General features: G+C 36.9%; 1 protein-coding gene and 1 long non-coding RNA gene across 2 annotated transcripts; both read left to right on the top strand.

The window, feature by feature from the left end:
• The first annotated feature begins 8545 nt into the window (after nucleotides 1-8545).
• On the top strand, nucleotides 8546-10487 carry LOC130012187 (uncharacterized). The gene is made up of 3 exons (XR_008787560.1): nucleotides 8546-8630; nucleotides 9204-9354; nucleotides 10375-10487. It is a non-coding gene; the product is annotated as an uncharacterized LOC130012187 (long non-coding RNA).
• A 1834-nt stretch (nucleotides 10488-12321) lies between these two features.
• On the top strand, nucleotides 12322-22007 carry LOC130012186 (peroxidase-like protein 3). The gene is made up of 10 exons (XM_056099608.1): nucleotides 12322-12433; nucleotides 12864-12939; nucleotides 13738-13844; nucleotides 15086-15193; nucleotides 15781-15870; nucleotides 16322-16482; nucleotides 17137-17639; nucleotides 18615-18784; nucleotides 21204-21297; nucleotides 21768-22007. Exons 1-10 carry the CDS (start codon nucleotides 12361-12363, stop codon nucleotides 21829-21831), a joined length of 1446 nt encoding a protein of 481 aa, XP_055955583.1. The 5' UTR covers nucleotides 12322-12360; the 3' UTR covers nucleotides 21832-22007.
• The last annotated feature ends 1144 nt before the right edge of the window (nucleotides 22008-23151 follow it).

The following is a 23151-nucleotide window of genomic DNA, read 5'->3' as shown; positions in this document are numbered from 1 at the left end:
CAATTTTACGCCTTTTTTCACCTCTTAATCCAATTTGCTAGAAAATGAAAAAGAAATTAAAAAAACTGCTTCCGACATTTTTTGCGCCTTTAAAGGACACACTCTTTGAGTCATATAATTTTTCAAAAAAATAATATTTGTTTTCAAAAAATGGTACCTAACTGTCAAAATTGTAGTTTTTGGTAAAATTATGCCACTTCCGGTGCCGACAGATAACACTTTTGGTAATAAAAAAAATGACAATTGAGACAACGAAGCATATGAACTTTGTTTTATACAAATCGAACAATAAAAAATTAAGCTAGGACTGAAAAACTGAATTAGCCAATGGAGGCCAAGGAAAATTACTGAGACAAAAATTTTTAACATTTTTGCGCAAGTCAGATGACTCTTTAATTCTGTGCACAACACGAGTAAAAAATATTCATCAATAAAAAAGTTTTTTGTAAAATTTTAAATTTCCGAAATTTGGCGCCTAATATCTTCGAATTTTTGCTGAAAATCAAAAATCGAAAGTAGCGCAGCTATGTGCCCTGTCTCCAGCTATGCCAAAATGTATCGAAAGTTAAAATCCCATGATTATTGTTAAAATTACCGCAATATTTGTAAAAACGATAACTTCGGTGATTTCGGACATTTCGCATTGTCGCAGAACGTTCAAAATAGCTTTATCCTCTAAGTCACACCCACTTTCCCAGTAAAACCGAAGAAATCGTAACGATGCGACAAGTAGTTGCTGAGATCTACTCAAAACAAAAGAAGAATAATAATAATAATAAGAACTAGAACTGCGAAGCAGTAATGACGGGTTTCACCAGTGCCACGTTACCCTTGAACTTATGTCACTTCCGGTACCAATGAAACCGTTAAACAGGTTTCCACATAAGCATTGCACACATGAAATAAAATGGACGCAGAAACAACCAAATCCAGCAATCAATTCATTTGCTACATGTCAGTGATCCTGTCAAAATTACATTACTTCCGGTGATAATGAAAATGTTAAATTGGTTTATGAAATCAGAAATAGCATGATCACATGGTGAAAATTTTATGTAAATCCTATAATAATTGCCACCTTTATAGACCAAAAACCTTGAAAAATGACTTGTAGAAAATCGCCTATTTCTCTGCAACCGTACAAGTTAGAAACCATTTTGAGGTATCTGTATGATCGAATGAGTTCATTCTATTTGTTGATTGGAATCAAATATCATAATTTTAAAAACATTACAAATCTGATTCATTTGAATAAAATATCTGTTTTGAAGGCTAAAAATACAGTTTTTGCCAAAATGACGTTACTTCCGGTGATAATGAAAATCTGAAATTACTTGTATGAAATCGTAAATGGCATTATGTATCACACAGTGAAAATTTCATGAAAATCGAATAATAATTGAGACTTTTATTGACAAAAAACCTTAAAAAGTGACCTGTTGAAAATTGCTTATTTCTCCGCAACTGAACAAGTTAGAAACCATTTTGTGATATCTATATGATCGTAAGGGGTCATTGTATTAGTTGATTTGAATCAAATATCAAAATTTTAAACAAATAACAAATATGACTCATTTGAATAAATTACTGGTTTCGAAGGCTATAAATACAATTTTTGCCCAAATTACGTCATTTCCGGTGATATTGAAAGGGTTAATTTGGTTTGACCTAGTTAAAATTGACATTACACATCAAATGGTGTCACTTTTATGAAAATCGAATAATAATTGACTCTTTTACAGGCAAACTAGCGTAAAAAGTGACTCATGCAAAATTGCCCATTTCTCGGCAACTGCGCATATTACAAATTAATTTTCACATACATTCTCTCCGTATAGATTATTGCTACGAGTTTATGAAAGTTACGAAGTAATATTTTAAAATATGAAAACGCTGGATGGGTTGTAAATAGCTTAATTTTACACCTTTTTTCACCTTTTAATCGAAATAGCCCGAAAACGGAATCGAAATTAAAAAAACTGGTCCCAACATTTTGTGCGCCTTTAAAGGGCGCACAATTTCAGTTATACCAGATTTGAAAACAATAATATTTGCTTTCGAAAAATGGTACCTAACTGTCAAAATTGTAGTTTTTTGTCAATTTACGCCACTTCCGGTGCCGACAGATAACACTATTGGTAACAAAAAAAATGACAATTGAGACAACGGAGCATATGAACTTTGTTTTATACAAATCGAACAATAAATAATTAATCTAGGACTGAAAAACTGAATTAGCCAATGGGGGCCAAGGAAAATTACCGAGACAAAAATTTTTCACATTTTTGCCCAAGTCAGAGGGCTCGTTATATTTGTGTAAAACACGACTAAAAAATATTCATAAATAAAAAAGTTTTTTGTAAAAATTTAAATTTTCTAAATTTAGCGCCTAATATCTGCGAAGATTTGCCGAAAATCAAAAATCAAAAGTAGCGCAGCTATGTGCCCTGTCTCCAGCTATGCCAAAATGTATCGAAAGTTAAAATCCCATGATTATTGTTAAAATTACCGCAATATTTGTAAAAACGATAACTTCGGTGATTTCGGACATTTCGCATTGTCGCAGAACGTTCAAAATAGCTTTATCCTCTAAGTCACACCCACTTTCCCAGTAAAACCGAAGAAATCGTAACGATGCGACAAGTAGTTGCTGAGATCTACTCAAAACAAAAGAAGAATAATAATAATAATAAGAATAATAATTTTAACAAAAACAATAGTGTTTCACACAAGCTTCGCAGTGTGAAACCCTAATAATAATTTTAACAAAAACAATAGTGTTTCACACAAGCTTCGCAGTGTGAAACCCTAATAATAATAATAAGAACTAGATCTGCTAAGCAGATATTAAAGCTTTCATATTCACAGTCACTGTCACATGTCATAGAAATAATATAAACAGAAAAAAAAAATCATTATAATGAGTAAAAATTTGGTGAAGTTAATTCGATTTTTCACTGGTAAATAATTAAATAGACAAGTGGCATAACTTGACCCGCATCCCATCAGCTATCCTGAAAAATGCTGGAAAAATTAAACAAGTAAATTGTGTTTAGTACTGGGTTAATTAAGACAGGCATATGCCTTTGCTATACAGGATGACATGAGGGAAATTTAGCTTGGGAGGTGTAGGCCTGCAGCCAAAATTTCTAGCTAGCTTAGAAACACAACTCCGCTACACGGTCTTCCATAAAAGAAAAACTATACATTTTTGGAAAGCTTATGATGCCAGGAAGACAAAATCTGGGAGTTCCAAGCAAAATGTTTGCAATTTATTGATTTAGGGCCAGATGAAATTCGTCAAAATTGTCAAATAAATGCTATTTGTGTACTAACAATTCTAAAGTTGACATAAAATTAAATAGTTGGTAAAACACCTCATGCCTTCATCCTTGGCAATGAACAGTTTATTGGACAGATTTTGATGTAAATAAAAATGCTCAAAACACAAATGTCATGGGTGAATAAAGAATTGTGGAAATCCATTAACGGTAAAAAAGAATTATCTCCCTTTCTGTCAAATGCCTGTAATTGATAGACTATCAGGTCTTGTATGAATCATAAGACCAGGTGTGGGCAAACAAGCCCAATAATTATTTTGTTTGTTGGATCTCAAGGGCCTGTTAGGGTTGGTTGTTGGATGTTTGCTCAGAAATTATCGCTTGTATGGAACATGCTAGAGTCGATTTGTAGCATATTCTAGCCAGGGGATATGTTTGACAGTAGTTGAGTGATATGCTTTTGAAATAATGGAGATCAGTAGCACTTTATAAGCATTGAACCACATGATTTTTTTCCACTAAGATAAACATTCTAAACCCACATACATGTTCCCTTTCAATTAGCCACTACAGTATTTTTACAACTGTACATGTAGCTGTGAACTACTATTTCGGATATGATTAATGGTCAAATTACAAACATACATGTAGATATAAGTTAAAAAAAATAATTGTGTATCTGGGCTGGAATGAAGGGAAAGGTTAGAAAACAGGATGAACAGTTGTGAAATTATTTATTAAAGTGAAACAATCATTGAAAATCAAAATTAAACAGTTACTCTGCACATCAAATGTCATCAAAGTTAATCTTCATTATCATCATCACTGTCACTAAATGTATTAACATCAAATTCGGTCTCTTTAACAGTTTTTTTTCATTTTCACATTGACTACACATGCACAGGTCTGTACAAGAAAGGGGGGTTGGGATGGCCTAGAGTGCCGCGCTTCGACCTCTAGCTGGTCGGTCACCTCTGGCTTGTGGCTGTGGCTTTGATCCCAGGTGTGAGCGTATGTGGCATGGAGATAGAGGCGTCTTCTCAACCTCGTGGGTTTCCTCCGGGCACTCCGGTTTCCTCTCACTGCTAAAGACCCATACGCGCAAGCGAATTATTGAAATAAAATTGAAACTGTATGTTAGTCCCAAAATGACCTAGTTTGTGTTGAGTGGACTTTAAACCCCATTTCTCTCTCTCTCTCTCTCTCTCTCTCTCTGTACAAGACAACTTTGCTGGCCATTTATGATTCTTTCTCTTATGACATCTTCACAGAATATATTGTATGTGGTTTAATATTCGACGGAGGGCTAGTCATCTTTGCTGAAAAATATAAATAAACATATACATGTACACAATTAAAACAAAATTCTGGAGCTTGGTTTACTCTCATTAATTTCGTACAACAGAGGAAAAAGACACTTACACAGGGGTTAACATCTTATTTTCATGCAGAAACCAGCTACTGAAGACAGGAAGGCATTAGCAGTACAAGGAGAGATAGAGAGGAGAATTGCGGTTTAACGTCCACTGGACAAAAACATAGTAATTTCAGGACTCACCCATGGTTCAGTTTTATTTGAATAATACCAGTGGCAAGAAGGCGGAGAATACAAATAAAAAAAACATCACAAATATTTACCTTTCTGATAACTGTCTAAGAAATTCAGTACATTAGCCACAATCCATGCGGGTGCTGTGAAATTTCTAGAGGAGGGAGCTGGAACCCATGAGCCCGTTAAATTCGCCACTGTAAATGAGCAGAGCTACATCAAACCTAATTTTGAGTCCCTCAGTGATAAATAACTTGATTCAAAATCGTATTATAGCCCCAACGACGATTTGATGAATGGAGACCGTAACGTTACGACAAAGTCTAACACTGTAAGTACCAAATAGTCATACGAGATATGTGCATCTCATCAAATTCAGCTTATACCATACCCACAATAATGTTACGGAGTCAGTGAGTTCAAGTTAGACAATACGCTGACCTTCCACTGACCATGCTTATAATATAAAATCTGTCAATGACAGCTGATTCATTGTTTAGTTTTTTATATGATATATTTAATATCAATAATATATGTATATGCATGCTTTATTTTACTTTACACGACCTCTAAAAATGCCCCAAATCGTAAAACTACGACTTTTTGGATTTCGATCTCCTTTTTTCGGCTACCCCGGACATTTTCAAAAAATTATACAATGAATTCACACAATAGGCCAGCTATTAGCCTCTCGATTGACAAGAGTTTCATCGCCCTCCATTCATTATAACCAATGTCATCGTGCCCTAAAGAATCAACAAATCAGCTTGCTTATCTCTGCTTACCCTAGGCAAAAAATGCTCATCTTTGAACTCAATCATGACATTGACCTAGTGAACGCCTACACCAAGTTTGAACATTCTAGCTTAATTAGAAGGAGAGTTCTTGTGTTCCAAAGTCCCGGCCCTTCTATTTTTCATTTTCAATTCAAAATGGTGACCATCACGTGACCGAAATCAAAATTCTGATCCGATAGATTTTTAGGCATTCCTTCCAGGATTCCGAAAATATGACGCCCGAGTCTGTAAGTAAAATAGCAAAAAAGCCTTTTTGATTTTTCACGTTTAAAGATGGTGGCACTTCCGGTTCGATCGACAAACTCCATATTTTGTGTACGAATCAGTAATTACTTGTCTAGTATCGAATTTTTTTTTTAGGTCATTCTGACCTATATTTCGACGATTTTTTTGAAAACTTTGATCCTTAATTTCACCAAGGGGAGATAATTTAGAAAATTTCCAAGGACATCATTGAAGTCGCATTGGCAAGATCTACTAACATTCTAAATTTCACGAAAATCGCACAACTATTAAAGAAGTTGTCAAATTGGTAATAACTTCCGGTTCGAAATGACAGCGACGAATTTTTGAAATGCCAAAATCCGAAATTGCAGATTTGAAGTAAATGTTTCAAGATACTCAAAGAAAAAAGAATTAGTAAAATAGGTCAAATAGTCACAAAGTTACAGCATTGTAGGTCAAATGCATTCCTTCGTAAAATTCGGTGATTTCGGATTCGTAAAACGTTTTGAAAATATATTTAATCAACAGCCACCACCCATTTTTGGGGGGATAGGTAAAAGTTTCAGAACGATCCTATGGTTAGATTCTGAGAAATCCGATTTGTGGACAAAACACAAAAAAAAAATAACAATAATAATCTTAACAGAAACAATAAGCTTTCATATGTAATATGAAAGCTTAATAATAATTTTAACAAAAACAATAGTGTTTCACACAAGCTACGCAGTGTGAAACCCTAATAATAATAATGACTTTATTTTCTGAGGGAACATATTTAGTACATGAGTTCAAATTTTCAACATGTCCCTCCTACTCTATAAAACTAGCAACTACACAGTAATAATATTTACAGAGTGCATATATATCATATTATATAAGCTTATAATAAAGAAATATCAAACAAACAAACAATAAAGAAAAAAAAAGGGAAAATAAACATACATTCAGAGGACAACAGTAATTAACAAGGGTTCAAAGATTTAACGTGTTTTACTAATTCCTTTCTGAAGATAAAACTTGAAGACGCGTGTTTCACAGTTTGAGGTAATGAATTCCAGAATACAGAGGCGGTATATTGGAATATTCTTGTCATTGACTTTTTCTTACTTTTTTGGAATTGCTAATTTAAGTTGACTTTCTGATCTCAATGTCATGGTAGTTTCGGTCAATTTAGAATTTTCACAGAATGTGTTATATAAATATGATGGTAATTTGTCTCTTAGAATTTTGAAGGTGAGCATTCCTTGGTTATATTGAATGCGTTGGTAGATTGTATAACTTACAATAGCAAAATGCATAAAAATGTGAAACAAGGAAAATTTACCTATACATTATTTTTATATATGGACATACATGTAGAGGGTACCAGTATTATTCTTTGACAGTAAAATATTTAAAAAGTTGTTTCTTGAAAGAATTTAAGTTAGTGGTCAGATTTAAGTATGGTGGTAAAAAATTTCTTAGGTTTGAGCCTTTAAAACGGATGCTGTTTTTTTTACAATATTAAACTTTGGTCGCAGAGTGATTAGTTTGTTATTAATGTTGTTATAGGAAGTTTCATAGAAAGACAAAAGATTGAACAGGTAATCAGGACGTTGCTTAGATACAATTTTGGAAATAAAGTTACATAAATTGTAGGCATGGTGGTTTTCTATTGTTAAAAGTTTTAAGGTATTTATTGTTGGGTATGGTACAGTTTAGCGGTATGATCGACATTAAGCAGCAGTTTAGCGGTATGATCGACATTAAGCAGTAGTTTAGCGGTATGATCGACATTAAGCAGTAGTTTAAAAGCCACGATTTGTCGTCTAGAAAAAAACATTCAAGAGATTTGGAGTCGAGGAGTCCCAGATTGGAGAACAGTAATCAAAATGTGTCTGAATATAAGCATTATAAAAAAAAGAGTGCGTAGGAGAGAGGGGGATATTGTTTAATCTTACGGAGAAGGAAAAGTTTCTGATTTAATTTTTTGGAGATATATTGAATATAGTGTTTCCAAGTTAAATTATGATTTAAAACGACATCTAAAAGTTTAAAGGATGAGACTACTTCTATTCTTGTGTACAGGACCTCCGTAGTTCACCCCAGCAGTCGAATATTCATCGACGAAATCTCGTATACATTGGCAGATGGAATTTAGTAGTCGGAAGGGCCGCTGTCTAGGCAGAAATGCCCTCACAGCACAGTGTATGGCGTAGGTCCTTCTTCATTAGCCCAGTCGCAGCAGAACAGTAGGACGTTAAACCCCATTTCACTTCATTTTATTTCTAATTAATTCGACGGGATGACCTGTATAACTCGCTATAAAAACTGTTGATCCTTAACAATGATTTAAAGAAGATTTGTGTCGAGCACACGTTACCCCTCCCCCCTGTCTCTCTCCCTCTCTCTCTCTCTCTCTCACGGATAGGACTCAGTACTCAGAAATTCGAGAGAGAAAGACTTTGCCATTCGTATTATTGTATTATTGAGGGCAACTTGAACAACCAGCTTATTATTAATAGCCATAATTTTAAATTTCTAAAAATAAAATTAATTCTCATTACACTCTTGGACTGGATGACCCCCCCCCCCCCACCTCCCCCCACCCGTTTCGTTTGAATAGAACTGGAGGGTTTTCTCTGGCCATTGTATGGCGTATGTCCTTCTTCATTAATGTTGGGTTTTTTTTTTATCTATTTCCCTATTTTTCAGATTACATCATGTGGCGAGGCGGGGTGCTTTTCGGACTATTCTGTCTGATATCTCGAGCCCCAGGACAATTGTCTCCAGTCAGTGGTAAATTTATAAAAATTACTTTTTTGGCAGAGGAAAATTAAATGTAGACAAAAGATGGATTTCTAAATTGCTCCACATTCTTCAAGATGTATTGTTATTTGGACTCAGTGACTAAGACACAAGCTTGCTAACTTGGGGGTCCCGTGTTTCATTCCGGTGTTTGTCGAGAAAGTTCATTGATGCAGGACATACATTGGCTCGATAACCTAGTGGTCCTGCGTCGACCCTGGTGTTGCTGTCAGTGGTAGGAGAGGGGCTAATGAAGATGGGCATAAGTCATACAGTCTGCTATGAGAAAATTTTGCCTGGACAGCGGAACAACAATCAAATCGTCTATCGGAATGTTAAGGGTTCTTTTACGGGCACACCAATGCGGGAATTCGACTGTTCGTCCGATCCGTAAGACTAGACGCTGTCCATGCCAGGCCCCCTGTTCTACATCACTGACAAACCCGCGGACGTTTCCCGGCCATCACTAAAAACCGATGGAACAGCCGCTTAAGATGATATGAAATTGATGACATTGTTGTATACATGTTGCAAATAAAACAATGAAATGTGTTTTTTTATCAGAAATACCTTCTTCCCAGGCCGGTGACAAAATCAATATCGATGATGGCACACATATTATGTCTTTGACTATGTGCTTAGCTCAACTATCTTGTATGAACGACAGGTATACTCTACGAGACGTTTCACCAGTACGTTTAGAACCGGAATCAAGGTAAGTTAAACTTGTATTTATTATCCCAGTATTTTAAAGGTGTAAATTCTCTCTTCGATATAACAGAATGATTCTTTAATATACCGGAACATATATATAAACATATATCTTCATACAGTACTGACTGGCCAGTTACTGCACTTAGTAAGAGATCTTAACTAGTGACTGCCTTCAATGTAGTTGTTGTTGTTTATTACAGATTTAACGTCCAATACAATACATATGATATTATGGACAAGTTGATTTAATTCAATTATTTACACTTAAGCATTTAAAAGTTAAAGTTAAAGGCATGTCATTAGTGTTTTCTTGCTAATGCCTCTCTCCAGATAAATGTTACCTGAAAAGTAAAGAAAAGAAAAGGAAGAGCCAGCAGCAACACAGAACAAAGCAATTAAAACAAATTAAAACATTTATAGAAATAATACATGACATAAATTAAATTAAATTGATTGTTAAGGTTCCTTATTCCTTTTGTTATTATTTTTCTCGCCTTCAATGTTATATTTAAGGAAAATCAGATAATTGGTTAAAAGTAAATGTTGTAATTAAAACTGACGTGTCGATAGATGAACAATGCATAAAAGATTAAACAATATAATAAATCAACAAAAACAATAGATGGTATTAACGTCGTTACCCAACGACTTACTAGCCGGTTGATCTTAAAGTGGTTAATTTAAGAAACATTAATTATCTTAGCGATTGGCAGATAAGAACATCATTATACTTTCCTCTGTTTTAGAAAAGACGCATACGAAAGAAATGATATATATTATTATTTGTTGAATGATGAAATCAATAATAAATAATATTAAATATTGTATTCCTAAAGTTATAAGTTCAAGCAAGGACTAAAATTAAACAATCGAGCAACAGAGAAACAATAGATGGCACTAAAGTGATGACAGGTTAACGACTTACTAGCGATTGGCAGATTATCACACCATTAGAGTATCACCCATGTAATGATCTCTCTCTCTCTCTCGCTGTTAGTAAATGTCATATGTTTATTTTTAGATTGATTCGACCAGCTGTACACATGTCGTCTTGTCCGAACTCTGGTCGTTTGTTCCGTACAGCTGATGGCTCCTGTAACAACATCCAACGACCCTCATGGGGACAATCATTGGAGCGATTTAAACGTTATGTGGATGCAGAGTATGCTGATGGTAATACATTTAATGAAATGAAATGAAATAGGGTTTAACGGCCTACCGTTCTGCACCGACTGAATATACTTCATACAATATAGTTTGGAGATTTTTCACGGCGGCGGCGCCATGGCCTACTCTTATATCGAATTTCAGCTGCCTAAGGGATCATTTACGTGGGCGCTAATAATGTCCTGGCAGTGGGGCAGAACAAGAAACCGAAGTCGGATGTACTCTTTGAGATACACGTAGCAGAAGCCTTGACAGTCGAAAACCGCTGTCTGGATAAAATTTCCATCATAGAACAACTGATTGGTGTATATACCTGTATTCATTATCTCAGTTGGAGCAGAACAGTAGGACGTTAAACCCCATTTAATTTCATTTTTAAACATATGTACATGTTGTACATATGTACATATTTTTTTTCTTAGTGTTTAACGTCCGCTTCCACCGAAATTGATATTGCAGACAAGTTGCCTTTATTTTCATTTTTATTATCTTAGCGCACGCGTGTGGGAGGAAACGGGAGTACATACGCTCACACCAGGAACCAAAACCACAACGACAAGCGCGACAACTTACACCACTAGCCCCCATTTCATTTTGTTTCTTCGTGTTGCAGAAATCGGGGATACTAGAAATTTTGTCAAAATCATATCCTTACTTATCATTTGTTCTTTTGGTTTCTTTTCCAGGAATTGGGGCCCCAAGAATTTATTCCAGTTCTGGACCTTGTAAATGGCCTAGGCGTCGAAGATGTCTATTACCTAGTGCTAGAACAGTCAGTATCAAAGTTCACACGCCAGTTACCCACATGTCACAACACTCGGTGATGCTCATGCAATGGGGACAATTTCTGGACCATGATTTAACTGCATCAGCCATTCAACAACGTAAGTAAAACAAACCACCAGTAGGCCTTTCGTTAGGCCTTAAGTTATTAATTAGACATTTATTAACTTGCCGAGGTCATAATCAAGTCTTGGATGTTCTAGATTTCAACAGATTTAAACACGATGGACGGTTAGTGATTTAATTAAAAAATGGATAACCGAGACTTTGTTCACTGTCGTAACAACGGTAGCAATGACATGCGAGACTCCGCCATTCTCCAAACGATCCTAACGTCTCTCAGAATGAAGTAATTTTAAGTGGCTAATTTTTTAACTCATTATCATCCACTGTCTTCGACATTTAAAACATATGTTTGTGATCTTACCGAGAAAAGATGTGATTCTGATATCCAATATTTTTAAGACAAAATAAACGTTTTACCATTGGTACACGAATCGTGTACCAGAATGCGTTCTGCGTCATTTGTAACAGGGGACTCGAAGAACGAGGTTAGATATATCACACAAGTCACGTCAATCGTTGACGTCATATTCTTATCTGGAGAGCATGCGCAATAAGTACTACCGATGTATACTGGAAACACCAGACGCTAGAGATTACCATTCGATTGACACTTCTGGCGTATTTCGCCGAACATAACTGATTTGAAATTAGAGTAAAAACAGAAACGATTGAATATAAATCAGTTTATATACATTCATACATTATTATATGCGTTGTGATCCATTTGTGTCAATTTCTAGGTCCCAAATATTAGCGATTCAGCTCCGTTAACTAAAACTTTAAAGATAATCCCTTTTTTGTTATGTAGCTTTTTTTAAATGGTAGAGCTCTTTAAGCATTTTAGTCTTTCTTATTCAAGCAAATGTTCTACGAATATTAGTCTAGATTGGTTGTCAATATCGGCTAGGGTGTCATAAACAAAGGGAGGTAACTAGCCCTAAAACAAGATGTCGACGCCTATGAAATTCATTTAAAAATTGACATTTCAGAAATGCCAATTGCATTGCCAGCTCATTATCCAATACATTATCCAGTGGGTTTGACGTCCACTCGACACATACTAGGTCATTTCGGGACTAACATATGGTTCAATTTAATTTCAATAACTCGCTTGCGCGTAGGGGGTCTATGTAGCTTGTCTCATCCCCGGTGGTTGACCCGTCCGCGTTGCATCATAAGGTATTGTTATTGGTGGGTTCAATGGCCGAATGGTTAGCATGTATCGTAAGGTATGTCATTCAGTCAACTGGCGTGGTTTCGATTCCCCGGTTGTAAGTGACAAGTAGTATGGTGGCTTATCCAACCTCGTGCTTTTTCTCCGCCCACTGCTAAAGACCCTACGCACAAGCGAGTTATTGAATTAAAATTGAACCATATGTTAGTCCCGAAATGACTCTCTCTCTCTCTCTCTTGTCCACATGTTTGTCTTGTTGTTTTTGTGTGTAGTGAAGTCATCCTAGAAACGGTTAAAATCTCTTTCTATTCTTCTTTCAGCCGAAGAAAATGCTTCACCGTGCTGTGATAATAGAAGGGCTAAAAAAGGAAAACTTCACCGACACTCCTTTAAAAAGTAAAACATTTATTGTTGTAATTTAAACTGGTTGGCTGGTAAACCAACTGGTGGCTCTTCCCACTGCCTGTTGAACCTCGTGGATTTTCTCCGCCCGCTCCACAACTGCCAAAAGACGCCTACACACAAACGAATTACTGAAATAATATTGTACGAGATTTGTGTCGAGCACACGTTACACCACCGCCCTCCCCCTCTCTCTCTCTTTTTTCTCTCTCTCTCTTTCTCTCTCTCGAGTGTCTGTCTGTTGTCTGTCTGTTGTCTGTCTGTCTCTCTCTCTCTTTCTCTCTCTCTCTCTCTCTCTCTCCCATCTCTTTCTCCCTCCTCTCTCTCTCGAGTGTCTGTCTATTGTCTGTCTGTTGTCTGTCTGTCTGTCTCTCTCTCTCTCTCTTTCTCTCTCTCTCTCTCTCTCTCTCTCCCATCTCTTTCTCCCTCTGTCTCTCACTCTCTCGAGTGTCTGTCTGTTGTCTGTCTGTCTGCCTTTCTCTCTCTCTCTCTCTCTCTCTCTCTCTCTGTAGAACATTTACCATCTAACCAAACTTTAGAATATTTACCATCTACCCAAACTCTAGCGTATTTACCCTCTATCCCAAACTCTAGCGTATTTACCCTCTATCCCAAATCTAGCGTATTTACCCTCTATCCCAAATCTAGAATATTTACCCTCTACCCCAACTCTAGAGTATTTACCCTCTACCCCATCTCTAGAGTATTTACCCTTTATCCCAACTCTAGACTTTTGTTGACCCCTACCCAAACTCTAGCTCTACCATAACTTATTATTATTATATTTTTCAGAAATAAAAGATGCTTTCCAATACCTATCGTTCAAAAACCTGCTGATCGTTTTTTTAAGTCTAAATGTTTAGACTTTATCCGATCTCGCTCAATTAACCCCAGAATAAGTAAGTATGTATAACTAATTAGACTTTATTTGTTGTTTCTTTATAAGTTTACTTTACTTTAACATGTCTATTAAATGTAATGGTTTCTTTGCTAGACCTTATTTTTTTTTATTTTCTAAAGAATCTATTCGCTTTTTCGAATTGTATCATTGTAAAAGCACCATAGAGCAGCTTTTTCCAGCTGGATTTTGGCGCTATATAAGTTTATTGAATTATTATTATTATTATAATCAGACTTTGTTGACCCTAGATTCAGTAGCCGCGGTGGCTCAGTGAGTACGACATTAGCTCGCTAACCAGGAGGGAGGTTCGGTGTTCGATCCCTGCGTTGGCCGAGAAAGTTCATTGGGATTGTAGGGTGTGGTTTCTACTTGTCAGTCATGTATGACAAGGGGCCTGACAAGGGACAACATGTAGTTGTTCGGATGGGACGAAACACCGAGGTCCCGTGTACACGTAAAAGATCCATTGACAGTTGGAATTCGATATAAGAGTAGGCATATAGGCCATCTTTATCAACCCAGTCGAGGCAGAACAGTAGGACTTTAATCCCTATTTCATTTCATTTCATTTCATTTTCCTAGAATCAGGAATTAAATAGGGTGGCCGAATGGCTTCACGCATGCGTGTTGAATCATCAGGTATGTCAGCTTGTACTTACCAATGAGTAGTGTCGTCTGCCCAGCCTCTGGTTTCCTACCACAGCTAAAGACTTCTAATCGCAATTGAATTATTGAAATAAAATTGAAACATATGTTAGTTCCGAACAATAATCAAACTTTAATTATTTGGTATTTATAAACGTTCGTCCCAGTATGGGAATATCTCTGATTTACATTCAATCGTTTCAGTTTTTACTCTATTTTCAAATCAGTTATGTTTGGCGAAATACTCCAGAAGTCTAAATCGAATAGCAGTCTCTAGTGTCTGGTTATTCCAGTCTACACCGATAGTATTTATTTCGCATGCGCTCCAGATAAGAATATGACGTCACCGAGTGACATAACTTGGGGAATATGTCTAGCCTCGTTCTTCGAATCCCTTGTTGCAAATGGTGCTGAAACGCATTATGGGACATGATTCATGTACCAATGGTAAAATTTGTATTTTGTCTTAAATATTGGATATCAGAAGCCCATCTTTTCCCGGTAAGATCACAACATCTTGATTTAAATTAACAAATAATCGTGTTTTCAATGTCGAAGACTTTGGATAATATTGAGCTTTATTTCTTATTTCAGACCGTAGGAATCCACGAGAACAACAGAATCTATTGACACCTTTTGTGGATGGTTCCAATGTTTATGGCAGTGACCAGGAAACACAAGATCGTCTACGATTACCTAACGGTAAGAAATGGACTGAACTAGGGTTAAACATCCAACGTTTGTAATCTCCACTGTTTTAGAATTCCAGATTACATGTTAAATGTACCCGTCAGTGAATAGACGGGTTTTGTTTGAACGGCAAGACGTTCATTGCTTGCCAGTACCTGTCCTGTCCCCCCCCCCCCCACACGTCTGGGTTTGTCTTGTCCCATCCGTCTGTAAAAGCGTAAGAATCAAAACCGGGATCTGGTCCATTCGACCACAATAACCCCACGAATTAAAAGATAAATAACTGTCTATTTATTATGGTTTTTATTTCCCAGGTCGTATGAAGACATCGACAGGTGATTTATTACCAAAAGGTAGAGATGACGTGTTAGGTTTTAGACGGTCGACTACTTGACAAAAATAACCCCACGAATTAAAAGATAAATAACTCTATATTTATTACGTTTTGTTTTTCCAGGTCGTATGAAGACATCCACTAATGATTTATTACCAACAGGTAGAGATGACATGTTAGGTGTTAGACAGTCGACCACTTGACAACAATAACCCCACGAATTAAAAGATAAATAACTATATTTATTATGGTCTTTATTTCCCAGGTCGTATGAAGACATCGAAAGGTGATTTATTACCAAAAGGTAGAAATGGAGACTGTATCAGAAAGAATGCACCATTCTGTTTCGATGCTGGTAAGTCACCTTTCCAACATCATTCCCAGATCCATAATCAACTCTCGATGTCATCGCTAGCCTGTGATGTTTATTGGATTAGGTTCCGATTTGCTGTTCGACTTCCATTCATGATTTAATCATGACATGGATAATCGAGACTATGTTTTTATCGTAACGACTTTAGTAATGATGATCGAGGCTAAGCCTAAAATTCAATCGCTACAATCTCGGTTCAGAGTGGATCAATTTGACTGAAATTTTAAGCAAATTCCCTTTACCTTATCTAGTTTTTAACTATTATCATTAGAACTGCCAGCTCTTTTATTTAATCTCCCATAATTTATCTTTAATTATTTGGTATTTATAAACGTCTCTCTCTATCCCTCTCTCTCTCTCTCTCTCTCTCTCTCTCTCTCTCTCTCCCTCTCTCTCTCTCTCTCTCTTAACAGACAGGTTTTCTATTTTCTAGGTGACGAAAGGGTACATGTGTATCCCGGATTAACAGTTTTACACACAGCTTTCGTCCGATACCATAATTATATTGTTGATGATTTAAAACAACACAATACAGGGTGGGATGGGGACAGATTGTTCCAGGAAACCAGAAAAATCATCAGTGCCCTTCTACAGGTGAGGGGAGTTATTTTATTATTTTAGAATATTGAAAGGTTTAATAAGAAATTTCATCGAGATATTCCGGTGTGGTTCATCTTTGTCTGTGATGCAGGACCGAGGGCCTGGCAAGCGATAGCTTATAGTCGTTCGAATGGGACGAAACCCCGCGGTCCCGTTGGAATTTGATATAAGAGTAGGCCACAAGAGGTTCGCAAGTCCGTTCGTTTGACACTTTACCTCAACGATCAGTGCCTGAAATACTGTCAGGCTGCATTTCCGGCAACTTGTTTTTCACAATGTTCTGGGGGAGCCCCCTACACCTAGTTTAAGCTCGTCCCTTTGCCCCCTTAAACTTGGACTTTGCCCCAGCTTTGCCCCTCCAACCATCGACGACTGGCGCCGCCACTGGAGGTGGAGTGCATGGTTTAACGCATGTGCGTTACATCGTAAGGTATGGCATTGAGTGAAGTGGTATGCTTTTTGTTCTATGTCTGTACGAGGTAAGGAGTAGGTTCGCATGTCAAACCTCGTATGTTACCTCTGGGTCCTCCGATTTCCTTCCACAGCTTAAGCGCGTTATTGTACAGTGTAAAGAATCTCTCTCTCTCTCTCTCTCTCTATCTCTCTCTCTCTCTCTTATATTCATTCATCATATATTGTTTTAAATAGAGAATCACCTACACGGAATTTTTACCTGAAGTTTTATCCGATGCCACCATGAATCACTACAATCTAAAGGAGGGAAACGACAACTACCAGTACAACATCAACGTTAATCCAAGTATCGCAAACGTTTTTGCCGCGGCAGCGTTTAGATATGGACACTCTAAAATTCCCGATGCTCTAGTTATAGACGATAAGGTAGTTCCAACTCGAAAACTCTTCAATGATCCACAGTTTATTTTCACCAGTTTGAAGTCAGTTGTTGAAAATATTCTATCCGACCCAGCTCAGCTCAGAGATCGTTTCCTGTCCGAACAAATCACAGATCACCTGTTTGAATCTGCCATGGGATCGTTTGATTTGGGTGCCTTTAATATCCAGCGAGGTCGAGATCACGGTCTACCACCTTACAACACCTTTAGAAAATTCTGCAATTTACCTGAAGCCAACAACTTCAACAGTGAACAATTCGAGAAAACGGCTCGAAAACCTCTTAAAAAGACCTACAAGTAAGTTGGACAACTTCTTCTTCGTCTTCTTCCCCTTCTTCTCCCCTGGGGCTTAACGCCCGCGTCCACCTGAAGTGGTATCGCAGACAACTGTTTCCAAATAAGATTGTTGTCTCGTGTAGGTTGGAGACGGGTGATTGATTAAGAGACCTATCGATTCCATTTCCTTAAACCCCATTTCATTTCATAATGCATGTTTAAAGGAACCTATTGTCAAAGAGAGAGAGAGAGAGAGAGAGAGAGAGAGAGAGAGAGGGAGAGAGAGAGGGGGTATCGTCCACTCGACACAAATTTCTATAAATTGCTTGCGAGTAGGGGTCTTTAGCAGTGGGAGGAAACCGGAGGACTCGGAGAAAACCCACGAGGTTGGACAACTCCCTGTCACGTACAACCGGGGAATCGAAACCACACCCACCGGTTGACTCAATGACATACCTTATGATACAGCACGCACGTGCTAACCATTTGGCCATCCCACCCCTCCTATTGTCAAAGAACATTACCTGTATTCAATAGGTACCGTCATCGATGCAAGTGTCATGTGTTCAATACCACATGTTAGACCTAAATGACATAGTTTGTGCTGAGTGGACGTTAAACACCGTTATTTTTCTAGCTCACTGATTCTTTCTAATATATGAAATGAAATGGGATTTGCGTCCAACTTTTCTGCGCCGACTGGGCTAATGAAGACGAGATACGCTATACAATGTGCTCTGGGGGGGGGGGGGGGGTGCCCGGACAGCGGGGTTACATCCAACTTTTAATTCGAATTGCATGCCAATGTTTACACAGTGCCTCGGTTTTTCGTCCGATCCGAACCACTAGACACTGCCCTAGCCAGGCCCTCCTTCATGGACCACGTCGGACAATGGGGATGAACTCCCCGCGACTCCCTTGTTTCTTACAGTCCACTAGCTTGTACTATGGAGTATCCACCAACAGCCTTTAATGAAAAGCACATTTATTTTGTAGAAGTGTTGATGATATTGATGTATTCGTCGGTGGTATGGCAGAACAAAATGAAAATGGGTCGGTTCTTGGCCCGCTCTTCAATTGTATCTTGGGCAGACAATTCAGCGATTTGAAATGTGGAGACAGTTTCTGGTATGAAACAACAGACCAGAAACGAGGATTCTCGAAAAGTGAGTAATTTTTCTCCCCTCTATGCCACCTGCCTCTGGAGCCGCGGTGTCTCAGTGAGTCAACTCTGCCTCGCTTATCTGGAGGTTCCGTTTTCGATCCTGGTGTTGGCCGAGAAAGTTCATCGAAATTTTCCGGGAAAGGTTTCCCCCTTGTTGGTGTAGATGGATGGCGGGTCTGGGAAGGGACAGCGTAGAGTCCTTCGGATGGGAAGAAAAACGTGTGCACGCAACAGAATTCGATAGAACGGTGGACCGTAGCGCCGCTGTCCGGTCAAAGTTTCCCTCATAGCACACTGTATGGCGTATGCCCGTCTTCATTTGTCAAGACGGTGCAGCGATATAGGACGTTAACCCCATTTCATTTACAAATGGTATCTCGATTCTTAGAAAGGTCGAAATAGTATTAGACATATCCTGGATTCATAGAGAGCTCAAAATATTATTAGACGTGACATCCTCGATTCTTAGAGAGGTAAAAATAGTATACCGGAAAACATGGCTGTACCGATTTTAACGATGTTGATACCACAAATATATTATTATTCAGTCTTTATATGGAGCTCTAGTTTGATCGTATTCGAATAAAATTATGCATAGAAAAACCTATGTATGTCGGGGATCTAAGATTAGACCTTGTTCCCGACAACAAAAGTTTTATAAAGGACTATATTTTAGTCAAAATAAGGCTAACAATTTTGAGTAAATTCTTAAATTAAGCCTGGCAATGCTTTGTGAACTCGTGGCCGGGTGGTTTCTGCTATATAAGTTCAAAATGGATATTGAAAAATGAATATATTGAAAATTTCATTGAAATAATTTATTCTGATCGTAGATAGAGGACTGTTTGAAAATATAGCGTAGATCGTTCATTATCGTTCCAACACTTCGATTGTTCATTTTATCGTCAGTTAGTTTTTTAAATCTCGCGGATGTTTAAATCCATATAAATCTTGGCATTCCGATGTTCTAGAGAATGGATTTTTTTTTTAAACTATATTTTATTCAATAAGAATGGGATTGGGGAACAGGCTAGGCCTATATCATCCCTCTCCTTTCAACAAAACAATATAATTACAATTAGTTTACTTATATACATGTATATAGTCCAAACTATTCATATTGTGTTATTAATTAATACAATTGTGCAAGTATACAATAATATTTTACAAATAAAAGGTTAATTGATATACATAATGACTATTTTGGTTTAAGGCCTGAAAGTGTACAAATATGTCAATATGTAAACAGAATCTAGAGATGGTAATGATAAATGACGATTACAGTATTTAAAATCTATTACTTAATTCTAAAAAGTTTTGCACCTCAGAAAATATTAATTTATTTTGCTCAAGTGAAATATCTGTAGAGCCGTACAATAGAAACTTTGTGTTGATGTATTCTGTTGGTAATGTTTTTATGGTTTTATTTCGTGCATCTGAATATAAGGGACATATCAGCAAAAAGTGATAAGGATCTTCAAAATTTTGTCCACATCGGCAGGTTGGAGAGTCGGTTATATGTCTCAAAAATGTATGTCCATTTAGATCGCTGTTAGATAAACGAATTCTTGAATGGATGATTTGAACTTTTAACAATATTGTAATAAGAAGGTACCAAGTGATCATGTTTTGAGAGATTTTGTTTAAAAATGAATAACGTATCTGAATTACGTATAGAAGGATCTAGATTGTTCCAAAGTCGTGTAGTTGAAGGAAAGAAAGAATTATAAAATAGATTGGTTTTACAAAAACAGTATGGAAGGTTTTTGTCATTTCTTAATAAGTATTTACTTTGTTTTTTGTTTAAATTATCATAAAGGTAATCAGGGGTTAAGTGGTTTATTATTTTATATAAAAATATCAACTTATGTCTTTCACGACGTTGTTTTAGAGGCAAAATACCGACTTCTTTATATAGTAGATCATGGCTAGTTCCCTTCACAGCGCCACATATTGTGCGTAAAGCATCTAATTGTAATTGTTCTAACTGGTTAGCTAAGTAATCCGTGCACCCATCCGAAATAATGTCAGCATAGTCAAAGTGTGGTAAAATATAGGAAGTATATATTGTTTTGAGTGATTTCCTTCCTAGTCGATACTTGAGTGATCTTAAGCAGTTGATAAATTTTGAAACTTTTCTATATGTATGTTCCATTTAAGATTGTTTTGAAAAATAAGCCCCAAATGTTTGTGATGAGATACTTCATTTATTTTAACCGTGTTCATGCAAAGTGGACTCGAATCGTGCTTAGATGTGGTTGAGAGTGGATTATAGCCTAGTCATGTAAATAAATGCCTAAATAATAATTAAAGGAAAAATAATTACCTACAATATAAAGATTTAACTCTTGCATAATTCTTCTTTAATTGGTGAAAAGAAACGTTAAAGAGAAATATGGTTTCTTCATTTTAATTTCCAGATCAACTTAAGGCCATTAAGAAAGTTTCTTTGTCTAAGATCCTGTGTCAAGTTTTTAACTTGGCTAAAATCCAAAAAAATCCTTTCCTGCACAAGTAAGTTTTTAAAGTTATACCGAGATAGTTAGTTGGTGGTGGAGTGTGCAATCTATTCAATAGTGGTAAATTCCTTCTTTTAAATCTACACATGATGCCTGATCTTTAACTTCACGTGCAGCATCGGTCAACGTGTGATGTTACATCCTACCTCCATAGAAGGGTTGAGATGGCCTAGTGTAATCTATTTCACAGCTGCAAATGCAAACGCCAACTTTTAAATCTATACAAGTTTTAAGTTCACGTGCAGTATAGGGTCACATCATCTCGGTTACTTTCGATATTGATTGCATGTCGGACCGTAACATCCTGGATTACGTCCCCTTATTTGAGGCCCACGAAAAATTGCTTTCTTCGCGTGTCCTCATGCATCTGTTGCAAATTTCTGGCGTATCTTGCGTGTTTTATAAAAAAAAAACATGGATATAATTTAACAAGATTTAAATTTATTATATTTTTATGTTTTACAGGGGCAAGAAAGTCGGATGTAAGAAACTGACAGGGTTGGACCTTAGTCCCTGGTATGAACATTAAATGATTTAAAGCAACTTTGCTAACGACGTTGGATGGCTCCATAACAATAACGTTGCGAACGACGCTAACGTCTATAACAACACCACTGATGACGTCATATTCAGCATATCGTACTGGCTTCCATGTACATTTCTTTAATGATCCTCTCATCCAATAAATTATTTTATTACAATTTCGATTCGTTTCGTTTGCTTTTCTCATCTTTAAAGGACAATATTGGTGTCAGTTATTATTACATATGTGACAGAACTAGTTAAACACATTTCAAATATAATTTTAACACAGAGATCAATGTTACAGTAGATGTGTAATGAAGGTTTCTACAAAAGGAAGTGACGAGCACAAAAGGAAAACACGAGTTATCCTTCTATATAACTGACTGAAGTTTAACTGACTGGGGTTTAACGTTCTACTTATCTACACCGACTGCGATAATTTGGACGGGAGCCATGTCTTGTTTTGAATTTCAACTGTCAAGGGATCTTTTACACGGGACCTCGGGTTTTCATCCCATCTGAACGACTGGACACTGTTCTAGCCAGGCCCTCGTTGGGTAAACCGCGCCTCCAAATTATAGGAAATCATAGTTTTTTACGTTTCCACAATTGGGCACCGTCCAAATATCAACTTCAAATAGTCGCCATTATTCCCTAGCTTATTGTCGTGTCCATTTTGTAAAAAATAAAAAAAAATACGTTTATGACTTTCCTTCTTTTTGATGGATTTATTTGTGATTTGTTTCCATAATTTCTGAAATCGATAAAAATATATTTCTGACTAAAATTCAATTCAGCAAGGTGTCAGACCATTGTAATTAATATTAATAATCTAAAACATGATTGTGTTTCATCCTAGACAGAAAGTATTATCAACCGCCTGAAACACGGCCTTGGTTCACCTGCAGTATTTAAAGTCCTGATCCTGATCAACACAGGACAGGATCAAAAATGGAAGCATAACGACAATAAGCGGAGAGTATTAAGTACCATTATATTGTATTTCCTCCTTCTAGACGTTTAAAGCAGGCTTCGCCATGGACGGTGGATGGCGAGCGCTGATAAGAACCCGCATGGTGTAATAATGTTATGATAACAAGTCGGGAGAATTAATTGAAGTGTTACCGAAGCTTCAGTGGATTTCTCTTTTAATAAGCATGACCTACAGCATGAGCTATATTGACTAAATAGCGGGAAAATTGAGTACAAACAGAATTTCCGCTAGATGGCGTTTATTTCCACTTGATGGAGTTTATTTCCGCTTGATGACGTTTTAATTAGACTTTCAGGCATAATTTCGTCAGCTTTCTTGGCATCTCCGGTG

The sequence above is a fragment of the Patella vulgata genome, chromosome 3, assembly GCF_932274485.2.
Source record: "Patella vulgata chromosome 3, xgPatVulg1.2, whole genome shotgun sequence".
NCBI classification, from domain to species: domain Eukaryota; kingdom Metazoa; phylum Mollusca; class Gastropoda; family Patellidae; genus Patella; species Patella vulgata.
The sequence above is the reverse complement of the archived record's forward strand: the minus strand, read 5'-3'. Positions and strand labels throughout refer to the sequence as shown.